Source organism: Neofelis nebulosa, chromosome 2, assembly GCF_028018385.1.
Source record: "Neofelis nebulosa isolate mNeoNeb1 chromosome 2, mNeoNeb1.pri, whole genome shotgun sequence".
NCBI lineage: Eukaryota > Metazoa > Chordata > Mammalia > Carnivora > Felidae > Neofelis > Neofelis nebulosa.
Genome location: NC_080783.1, coordinates 67,483,820 through 67,495,971, shown reverse-complemented (window position 1 = coordinate 67,495,971; position 12,152 = coordinate 67,483,820). Strand labels below are relative to the sequence as shown.

General features: G+C 36.2%; 1 protein-coding gene across 6 annotated transcripts in view; it reads left to right on the top strand.

The window, feature by feature from the left end:
• Window positions 1-12,152, top strand: part of LOC131503611 (sodium channel protein type 2 subunit alpha) — a 139,657-nt gene that overhangs the window by 80,711 nt on the left and 46,794 nt on the right. For all 6 annotated transcript variants that reach the window (XM_058715083.1, XM_058715079.1, XM_058715080.1 and 3 more), the window contains exons 13-14: window positions 3,475-3,607; window positions 7,927-8,165. In XM_058715083.1, coding sequence (XP_058571066.1) covers window positions 3,475-3,607; window positions 7,927-8,165 — 372 coding nt within the window. The remainder of the gene's footprint in view (window positions 1-3,474; window positions 3,608-7,926; window positions 8,166-12,152) is intronic.

The following is a 12,152-nucleotide window of genomic DNA, read 5'->3' as shown; positions in this document are numbered from 1 at the left end:
CCCACTCAAACGACCCCAGCCATTGTACCTTTGTGTGGTAAAGAAGTCACTCAAAGTACCTGGTAGGGTCATGTATTGTCATTTTTAGAACAGATTTCGATTTTCTATATTACTATCATGATTTCTTTATGTAAACAAAGAGACTGTAAGTCAAGAATATAAAAAAGAGTTTTGACTAAAGGATATATTAGGATAAGGATATAATAAGGATATATTATTGACATTTTCATTTGTAAAACATAAGGTGCTTTTAAGCTTTAGTATTAAATAAGAATTTAGTCACTGACATAAAAGTATTCAAGCCATGTCATTTGGTTGTATTTTATAGTTTGCCAAATCATATTAAAATCTTCTTTGTATGCCTTTTTTAATACAATCGCACTTATTATCGTTGGACAAGCTCTTTAAGCTACAATAAAATCATACAGAGTCAGCTTTTAGTCACCTAGTAGAGGAACTTCTTAACTCGGGTTACAGAAATAGCCATTGATCACTTTTTTTCCCATGGCCTCTGCCCCCACTTTCTCCCAAAGAAATGTCCAAGCTTCCTGGATTCAGATAAAATCGTGAAAAAGTAGAACTCTGCGGTGAAGGAACCAGGAAGAATGGAGAAAGAATATCAACGTCTCTTAAAAAATAAGCGTAGCTGTGTACCAGACACTGTCCAGAGCACTTTACATGTATTAGTTCATTAAGTCCTCACCACAACCCTTTATCATAGTTACTAATATTATCCCCATTTTACAGAGGAGGAAACTGAGGCCTGTGCATGGTGGAACTAAGATTTGACCCCAGGTATGCTGGCTACTAAACCTACATTCTATCCATTCTTCAGTATTGCCTTCCTTTGATTTTTTTTTTAACTTTCTTAAATGGACAATAAGAAATTGCTAAGGAGTTAAACATTTTCATTTTAATCCAGTGTTTCTCAGAATATACTACTTCACACTCAGACTACTTGCATCAGAATTCCCTGGAATGCTTCTTAAAAATGGAGATACCTCATTTCCCTCTCCCCCAACCCCTGGCAACCACCATTCTGCTCTGCTTCTGTGACTTTGATGGTCAAAGGGTACAAAATTTTCATTAAGCAAGATAAATAAGTTCTGGATATTTGTGGAGCATTGTGCCTATAAGCTAATGATACTGTATTGTATACTTAAAATTTTGCTAAAATGATAGATCTTGTGTTAAGTGGTCTCACAAATAATAACAGCAACAACAATAATAAAGGGTGTGGGAGGAGACTTTGGAAGATGTTGAAGTTGTTTGTGGCCTTGATAGTGGTGATAATTCATGAGTGTATACTCATTGAATTGCATACACTAAATATATACGGCTTTTTACATGTCAGTCATTCCTCAATAAAGTGATTTAAGGGAAAAAAAAAAATAGAGATTCCTGGGCCGATTGAGACTTACTCAGACTAAAAGACTGAACAGAACCAAGTCAGGGAAAGTCCTTCCTTGACAAGCATCCCACATGATTCTTACACATAATAAAGTATGAGCATCACTGATCTTGATAAATGTTAATTGAACAAACAAAAACAAATCCACAACTTTTTTGCATAAATACAAAGAGAATCTCAGAAAATAGCACTTTCAGTAATTACTATAAAACTCCTGCCCTATCAGAGAGGGTAGGATAAATCTCTGAAGGCAATTTGGAACCCATTTGAAGCAGAGCTTAGCGAGATCCTTTTATTTCCCCCTCTGTCCTGTCCATTCTTCAATCCTGTGGTCAGGTGCTGAGAGGCAGGGCACTACCCTGTGGTGCAGCTGGAGCTGAAGGTGTAGATGAAGGAGTAGGTTTTCAGAGACTGCAGAGGGGGAAATGAGAATAGAAAATAAACAGCTGAAGGCGCCTGGGTGGCCAGTCGGTTGAGCATCTGACTTCGGCTCAGGTCGTATTCTTGGGGTCTGTGGGTTCGAGCCCCACATGGGGGTCTGTGCTGACAGCTCAGAGCCTGGAGCCTGCTTCGGATTCTGTGTCTCCCTCTCTCTCTGCCCCTCCCCTGCTCACACTCTCTCTCTCTCTCTCTCTCTCTCTCTCACTCACTCAAAAATAAACATTTAAAAATTAAAAAGAAAAAGAAAAGAAACAGCTGAAGGCAAATGACCCCTCCAAAGCACACAGTATCCTCTATACATAAATTCAATGGAAGCAATTTAACTTAGAATTTCCTCAGTAATATCATTAGAGGTTCAGAAATCTATCATTAAAGATTAGACAGATCTAGGATTGCACGTATAGTTCTCTATAGAGCAAAAGAGACTAGATGAACTGTAAGTGACCTTTTTTTTTCTCAAGACATTGTTTCTCTGACCAGGCCAAATATTTTAATTTTTGAGAGATAACCTTTTGATTTAAAGAGCTTTAGTTTCATCAGAGAAAGGTTATTTTTTCTCATTAATTTTATTTCTCTTCTATGAAAAATTACTTTTAGAGTGACCTGTATAGATGTTTATCGCCATTAATGGCAATCATATCAGTTAAGTGGAAACTTTGCTTTTGAATATGTCTACATTAGAGGTATGCAGATTAATAACATAATATTACTCATCCCACAGTAAAGTCAAAGTAGATGAACAGGACTCATATTGCTTTTTCAGAAATAGGGAGAATCCTCAGAGAACTAAAAATGACTTATTTGTTATTGGCCCTCAGATCTGCATTTGAAAAGTATGAGTTTTGCCCTTTCTTCCTGTGATAATTAATTTCATTGTTTGATCTCCTAAAGTAGGAATAAATTTCCACCCATGTTGAAATCTTGGTGAGTTTATTTTGGAATAGAAAATCATCAAATCATTTTATCATGGTTAAAAATCAAAGTTCCTAAAATTGGTGTTATTGCCTTAAATTAGAGTATCGGTGCCAAGGATATGGGTTGTTTTGTGGATTTTTTTGAAGTTGTTTTGTAAATGTAAGACAGTTGCAGATTAGTTCTAATATTTTACTTTTATTGTTAAGGATGTTAGGAAATGCTACCTGTTGATAATGAACAAAAACATTTTACAAGTGGAATTCACATTTTAGGGGAACTGTTACTGATGAGTATTAGGGAAACCTTAAAACTTCTTTCCATACATTAAACCACATGAATATGTGTCTATAAAGGTCTAATAATTCAACCTGAGGGTATATCAAGGAACAATGAGCTTGAACCTGAAGTCCTAGGTAAGATTGATTGAAATGCTAAAAGTCATCTGTATGATGGTAGGCATGATCCCTCCAGTCAAAAGCTCCAAGGGGGAGGAATTAAAGTCCAGCTTGATTGCAAACCCTGGCATCCCTGAAGGATGAGAATCTGATGGGCTTTCAAACACTTCCCAAGAATGATGATTCCAGCAATGTCTTAATGAGCTATTCTCATCTGGTGGACATTTAGTTAAGCAGCACCTATTATAGGAACGCTTTGGGTTTTGCTAGCCTTAAGAGTAATAGTTATTTTATCTGAAATTTTATTTTCAGGGCACAACTACTGAAACAGAACTAAGAAAGAGACGATCCAGTTCTTACCATGTTTCCATGGACTTGCTGGAAGATCCTACGGCAAGGCAAAGAGCAATGAGTCTAGCTAGTATTTTGACCAACACTATGGAAGGTACGTCAAAAGCCTTACAGCAGAGCTACTTGGTGGTGCTTTGGTAATGATGAAAACAAAATACTTCCATAAATTCCAAGAAAATTCTTCCTGACCTTATACCATACCAGCATTATATCTCTTACCAGTTAAAAGTAAAATCCACATACAACACATAGATTGTACTATCTCGAATAGATTTTTACATTTAGTCTCCAGGAAGCTAATGCAAATTCAAGATATACTTGGAATACTGCTTTTGTAGATTAAATTCTAAACTGTTGAAGCTTGTTGTGTGCATGACAATGAAAAGAGTAACATTATAAATATTTATTTTCATGATGATGCTAACCCATTTGAATTGTGTTAACTGCTTAAGACACAAGTTATAAAGTCCTTGTATTTAACCAGAAATATAAATTAAAAATGTGGATTAGGATTCTATATTAACCTCTTTGAAGCATTTTTTTAAAGAATTTTTAGAAATACTCTTGCCTCTCTCTGACCAGAGTATTACAATATATCATCTCTTTCTTTAGCTGCAGATTATATTTCTGAGTGGTTAACATATTGTTTAGACGTCTGGACCTTATAATGCCAAAATAAAGACTTTGGGGACAGCTTGATCTGTGATCAGTTCTTGGCTCTGCTACATGTTAAATGTGTTAATTTATGACTCTAAACCACAGTTTTCCCACCAGTAAAATGCAGATAATGAAGTTTAGGCATAAGATTGTTGTAAGAATTGAGACATCATATATAAAGCACCTATGTATCTGAATTTAGAAGGCAGTTAATAAATATTATCATTATTGTTTTATTTTCATTGTTTTTGTTAATTCACATTTGTGTCTTTCCATGCTGTAAGTTAATTTAAATATGAACTATCAACTTCAACTACTTGGAAAATACCTTCATATAAAATATATTCTATCCTCCTCCCTTACCCCCTTCTCCCTTCTCTCCCTATCTCTGTTATAACTCCCTCTTTCTGCCCTCTCCCAAGCTGTATGTGTGTGTGTGTGTGTGTAGACATGTCAAAGGAAAAAAAAAGAGAGATGGTGAATGAGAGATGAGGCATAGGCACATGGCTTTCTTATTGTTAGTTATAGTTTCTCTTGGTATTGGATGGATTCTTGGAATAATTCTTTTCTAGTCTGAATGCAAAGATCCTTTGATACTAATACCAGTACCAAAGCCTAAAAGTCACAGCCAGGAAAAACCCACAGTGTAGATGGCTGAATATATAACAGCCATGTCAATATTACAAGACCCAATTTCTATAATATCCTACTGCAGTATCAGAAATCTTTTCACTGATTTCTATGGAATATTAAACTCAGTACGTTCTTCTCCAACCTCGCCTGCGTTAGCTTGCACTCCCTCTTCTCCCCCAGCTGCCAGTAGCTTGCTCCTCCCTGTCCCTCCAGGTAAATCTTTTGAAGATTCTCTGGTCTTCTGCTCCTTGCCATAGCAAAACCACTGAGAGGAAGCTGCCAGTGGTTCTGCTACCGATGTCAGCAGCATGTCTGCTCCCTAAAGCAAGAAGTAGAGAAGGAGACAGGGTAAGTCTAAATCAACAGTCCTACTTTGCACTTCTGATACCATTAAGTTTGAGCTAACATAAGAAATTACTTGAAAAACATCAATCCACCACAAGATTGGACTTGTCCACTAATTAAGATACGGAGTTCAAAATGAGTGCACCCAAATGGCTCTCGATTGAAATGTATCTCAATGGAGTTGCCTAGGATGTCCTAGAAATATGTATAATTCAGGAAGCAGGAGATTGAGTGTTTGGTTTAATATCTGCAGAGCTTTGTGACTATATACTTTTGTGAGGGACAATGGCAACATTTTCATTCTGTTTTTCGTTGGCTATATGGAATGTGGCATTGATCTATGTTGGTTGTTAGCAATACTTCACATACACATGCATACTAGAGCTGTCTTTAATATGGTCCTTCCTCTTTTTGTTCCTGCTAACAGTAGAAAGGTTTCTTAAGTTGACGTAATTTGCTTATTTGGGGATCTTCCTTCAAAGCTAATCGTGGTTTAATTTACCCTCCTTTTTTTTTTTTTTTTTTTTTTTTTTTTTTTGAACCAGGCTTGTTGATCCAGCTGGCTGGCATCTTTTGTTTTCCTTCTTTTGATGAACTACAGTCAAGTCTCCATTGTCCATGGTAATGAATAGCCTATTTAATGAAATTGTTTGCTTTTCAAGTTTTAAATGCAAAAACTGCATAGAAATGTTTCCTGGTCACATCCATGGGAAGGATAGTGAGAGGGAAAGTTACGAACACCTGAGGAATTGAGGAGACCCAACAAAATATCTAAACTGGGATGTAAATGAATCCCACTGCGGATAATCCACACAGGAATAATGGAGAAATGGCTGTCGTTCTTTCATGAGTGCTTTGTTTTGTTTTAAAATGTAAGATTATTTTTCTCTGTCTCTGTGTCCCTCTCTCCTGTCATTCTCTCTCTCTCTCTCTCTCTCTCTCTCTCTCTCTCTCTGGCATGAATAATTGAATGATTTTATTTTAGAACTAAAACAACTTTGCTTCACTTTTTCCTGGTGTCAAGATGAGCAACACTGGATGAATTTTCCCTTTTGAACTTTTCTCTGGTATATTTTTTTTTTCTACACAATTCCTGTTTGCTTCTTTTTATCTACTGAATGACAAGTAGCATTTTAAAAAATAACTTATTCTGACTACACATAGACCAAGAGTCATTATTTCATTTCTCTTTTGTTATTTACTGTAAATGACATCTTTTTATCTTCAGTATAAGCATGATATTATGTAGGAGTCTTAAAAGCATCTATGCAATAACTGGTGATTAATAATTATGTTTTGCCTTTGATTTATACCTCAACTCTTCTTTATTATTTACAAAATTACATATTAAGAAAAATAGAATAAACTGTGCACTTGAAGAACTTTAATACCTAAAGAGATCACTGAAGAATCTACCTCCAATAGACTTCTGTTAAAAATAATCGGGAAATTAATCTCCTAGAGGGAAGTGGTAAACTTATAGCATTAGCTAATAGTGAATGTTTATCAGCAAAACAAAAAAATCATTAGCTGTGGTCATGTTTACCAATTCCATATGCTGTTTTCTCTCCCACAAAGTTTAGCTTCTAGTAAATTATACCAGGTTTGGAGGGATATTACCGTTGCTACTATAGTAATACTAAGGTAACTGATCAAAGTCAAATATGTCATGAATGAAAAAAGAATCTTTCCCTCTACTTTAGTGTTAAGAAGTGGTGGTCTCATATTTCGCAGAGCAGGTAAACAGGTGTGAAGCAATAACACGGGCAGAAAACAAGTTCTCCAGTCTCTTCCCACTCAAGAGTGTATTAAAAGAACATCTTACCCAAGAAGATAGTAATCTCCCACTTCCTAATTCTCCAAAATTCTTTGCCAGTATTTGCCAAGTTTCAGTATTTTGAATATCACCTTAAAGAGCTGTGCAATCTCTCTTCTCTCTCCTATTTTTTAGTTGAAATGCTTCTTGAAACCATTGTACCTTTTTCTTAAATAATGTATTTTGATATGAAATTTTATAGGCTTGAGACGATAATTACACATTTTAATACATTAAAATAAATTCACACCATGAAAATTTATGAGTTCTACATATGTTCCACCGAAAATCCTCTTGTATTTTACCAGTAGCACATAAGTCCCAGTTGAAACATTGATTTGTGCTAACAGTGAGTATCCCAGTTCCTTAAGGTACATATTTTCTCTTCTTTTGTGCCCTCTAGTTAAATAATGAAATATAGAGAAAAACAATCTTGATGAGTTCAGTATGCAAGTCTGTATTTACAAGGCTTATCTGGAAACTTTTTAACTAAGACTGGTGACACTGACAAAAATCTCTCATTTTGCCTCAAAACACATACCTAATCCAAGAAACTGAGATTCAGTATGACTGATAAAGGTTTTAAGACATCTCCTGAGAGGCATTCTTTGATAACATATATGCATCTGGCTCTATCTGGAGCATGGATGAGCTTAACCCAAGTCCTACCCATTAGTTTTGGATATCCTTGAAGATAATTTTCAGACAGTTTAATATCGCAGATAGAATCTTGGAAATTCTGTTTAGCCAAAATAGATTTGGAAAGTTCACTAGACTTTTTGTGGCCATGTTTTCTACAGGCCACAAAACCATGATAGGCGAAACCTGTTCCACAATCAGATTAACCCATTAAGGCCTTTTGACAACTTTAGATTTCTAAAAATTCACTTTCAATTTAAACCAAATGCTGCTTAATAGAAAGTAAGCAGTTTTCATGAGTATTGTAACTTTTTTTTTTCCAGAACTTGAAGAATCCAGACAGAAATGCCCACCCTGCTGGTACAAATTTGCTAACATGTGTTTGATTTGGGATTGCTGTAAACCATGGTTAAAGGTGAAACATCTCGTCAACCTGGTCGTGATGGACCCATTTGTTGACCTGGCCATCACCATCTGCATTGTCTTAAATACTCTTTTCATGGCCATGGAGCATTATCCTATGACGGAGCAATTCAGCAGCGTGCTGTCAGTCGGAAACCTGGTAAGACTCACTGAGGGTTCCTCTTCCCACTGAAAGAGTTCATGATTGCTTTAAGGAATTTCATATATCGCCCTCAAGTTAAATATGAATTAATTGGCCATGTAAACCTGGAGAGCAGAAGTTTAACATCCCTTTTTCAACAACAAAAAATATATTGCTACAGTTAAGGAGTGGGAAAGAATTAATAATTTTATGTACAATTTGATTTAGAATTAAATTTAAATTGCCCATCCATTAGAAAGATTATTATAGGGCATCTGGGTGGCTTAGTTGGTTAAGCATCCCACTCTTGGTTTCAGCTCAGGTCATCCTCTCCTGGTTTGTGAGTTCGAGCCCCATGTCAGGCTCTGTACTGCTGGTGTGGAGCCTGCTTGGGATTCTCTCTCTCCTCCTCTCTCTCTGCTTCTCTCTGTCTCTCTCTGTCTCTCTCTCTCTCAAAATAAATAAATAAATTTAAAAAGAAAAATGATTATGAATTATAGAGGACATTGGTCTATGATAACAAGATTCTGTGTATTTCTCAGGTATTTGGAATAGATTCATAAGAACATGACTACATTTGTCAATCAAACTGTAAAATATACCAAGTTAGGTAATTTTGAAATATAATTTATAAACACCTGAAGATGAATTCTTTTGGGAGGAAATATCACATAGAGATGATTATTTCTGTGTGAATTTTTCCCATAAATGTAAGAATTTATAATGATGAATTTTTGCATACATTTTCACTTAAAAATTTGTGTTAACATTCACTGGCTATATGGTAGAGGGATAGAAAGAAAAGTGATCTTACACCGAGAAACAAAATGAGGGCACCTGGGTGGCTCAGTCTGTTAAGCATCCGACTTTGGCTCAGGTCATGATCTCACAGTTCCTAAGTTCAAGCCCCACGTCGGGATCTCTGCTGTCAGTGCAGAGCCCACTTCGGATCCTCTGTCCCCCTCCATCTGCCCCTCCCCCCACTCACTCTCACTCTTTTCCTCTCTCTCCCTCTCTCTCTCTCTCTCAAAACTAAATAAACATTAAAAAAATAAACAAAATGAATAAATTCAGGCAACAAAAATATATTGATACCAATGTAAGTGGCTTAAGTTCTCATGCACCTCCCAACCTGAGAAATGAAATTTACATGAGCTCCCTCTTTCTAGGTTCCCATAAATTCAGTCCTAAGGTAGATACTATGATTGTCTGTATTTTACAGTTGGGGCAACTGTACCCATGAGAAATTGGCAGAACAATGGGAAGTCTGAACACTATATCAGAGACTCTGAAAGCTCCAACAAACTGTGGTCAGAAATCATAGAACTGGAGGGTAGGAAAGGACAATAACATTACCTAGTCCAAATTTTCACCTATATAAGAACCTCTTCAACATTATCTCTAAAAAATGAGAAATGGATGAAAGAAACCTTATGGAAGTGGATATTAGGAAACAACTCAAATGGGAATAAGCAAAAATAAAGGGAATCATTACCTCAAGTAGCTAATGTCCATTTGGGCACAGCTCCATGTTTTAACCTATCTAGATTCTGGTTCTCCAGCAATGTCATTGGGAGTCATTTTCTGACCCTACTTCTTTCCAATGTGTTTCCTTCATCTCTGGCTGGGTATTCTATTGATGGCAGCATTCTACCAACTTTTATCTTACCCCTGGGCAGAAGGATTGTGCTTCCTAACTAGTTACTTTAACAAAGGTCTAAGAGTAGAATATTGTTGGCCTGGTTGTAGTTACACGACTATTTCTAAGCCAGTCAGTTACTCTGATTCTAGAGTTAGAATGCCCTATTTGAGTACACCAGTACCATTTCTTATCACTGAAGACAGAGTAAATGAGTGGATTATAAAGAGAAAAAAAAATCCAAATCTGACATTTCTAGGAGAGTAGATGCTGGAAAGACAAAAATAACAAATGGACAATTCAAAGTGGAACTTGTCTTTATGTGTTAAGGAAGGCAAGAATTGCATTTTGAGATGAATCATGGAATAGTGGAAAATATATGGACAGGATACACATTCTTCTCAAGACGTATGAAACATTACCCAGGATAGGTTATATGTTAGGTTATAAAATAAACCACAATAAACTTAAAAAGATTGAAATCATACAAAATACTTTTCTGACAAAAATGGAATTAAATTAGAAATCAATGAAAAATGGAGTGCCTGGGTGGCTCAGTCGTTTTAAGTGTTCAACTCTTGATTTCAGCTAGGCCATGATCTCACAGTTCTGTGAGATCAAGCCCTGTGTTGGTTTCCACACTGATAGCATGGAGTCTACTTGGGATTCTCTCTCTCTGCCCCTCCCCGTCTCACGCTGTCTCTCTGTCTCTCTCTTTCTCAAAATAAATACATAAACATTTTAAAAGATGACTCTTTAAAAAGATCAGCAGAAATGATAAATCTTCGCTTAGACTTATAAAAAAAAGTCAGGAATGGGGTGCCTGGGAGGCTCAGTCAGTTAAGCATCAAACTTCAGCTCAGGTCATGATCTCACAGTTCGTGAGTTTGAGCCCCATGTCTGTGAATTTGAGCCCTGAGTCTTAGCTGGCAGTACAAAGCCTGGAGCCTGCTTCAGATTCTGTGTCTCCCTCTCTTCCTTTGCCTTCCCCCACTCGCACTCTGTTTCTCTCTCTCTCTCTCTCTCTCTCTCAAAAATAAATAAACATTAAATAAATTTTAATAAAAATTTAAAATAAACCAGGAATGAATAGGGGACATCACTATGGGCCTTACATAAACAAAATTTTAAGGGATACTATGAATAATTTATGCTAACAAATTAATAGCCTACATGAAATGGAAAAATTCCTAGAAAGTAACAAACTACTGAAACTAAGTCAAGAAGAAATAGAAAATCTGAAAAAACCTGTAGTAAGTAAAAATTGGATTAGTAAAAAAAAAAAACTATTCCTACAAGGATAGCCTAGGCTCAGATAGTTTTATTGGTGAATTCTATCAAATTTTTAAAGAATTAACATCAATCCTTTGCAAACAGTTCCAAAAAATAGAATAAAAAGGGACACCTCACAACAGAGTTTAGAATTTGAAGCCAACCAAGATAGAGAAACTGAACAAACACTTCAAGCTTTTCTTTGAAACCCCACATGGGCTGCACTTCAGAAGTAAAGACTATGCTGAAGAATTAGAATTCAGCTAGGACAAAGAATAAACCCAAATCATTCTGCCCTAATCAAATATAAAACATAGCTACCATAAATTCCAGGTGACCAACCTGTAACCTAATTGCCTGATAAAACAAAAATCATTGTTGTTCAGAGGAAAATAATTGATCAGAATTCTCTACAACACATTACATCACATAAAAAATTGCATGATATGTGAAGGAAATAGGAAAATGTGTCTTAGTGGAGAGAAAAAACACTCAATAGAAATAGATCCAGAAATGACAGAATTGCTAGCATCAACATAAAAGGACTTTAGAGGAGCTATTATAAATGTGTTTAATGCTCTGAAGGAAATAAATGGTCATAAAGAATAAACAGATGGAGAGTGAGCAGGAAAAAATGAAAACTATAACGAAGAATCATCTAGACACTTTAGAACTAAAAAGAAAAAAATCTTAAAATGAAAAATTCATTTGATGGGTTTTTTTTTTGTTTGTTTGGTTTTTTTTTGTTTTTTTTTTTTTTAATTTTTTTTTCAACGTTTTTTATTTATTTTTGGGACAGAGAGAGACAGAGCATGAACGGGGGAGGGACAGAGAGAGAGGGAGACACAGAATCGGAAACAGGCTCCAGGCTCCGAGCCATCAGCCCAGAGCCTGACGCGGGGCTCGAACTCACGGACCGTGAGATCGTGACCTGGCTGAAGTCGGACGCTTAACCGACTGCGCCACCCAGGCGCCCCATTGATGGGTTTTTTAAAAAGCAGACAACAGAAGAAAGGGTTGCTAAACTGGAGCAAATCAACAGAATGATCCAATTTGAATGGCAGAGAAAAACCAAAAAGAAAAGTATACTGAGT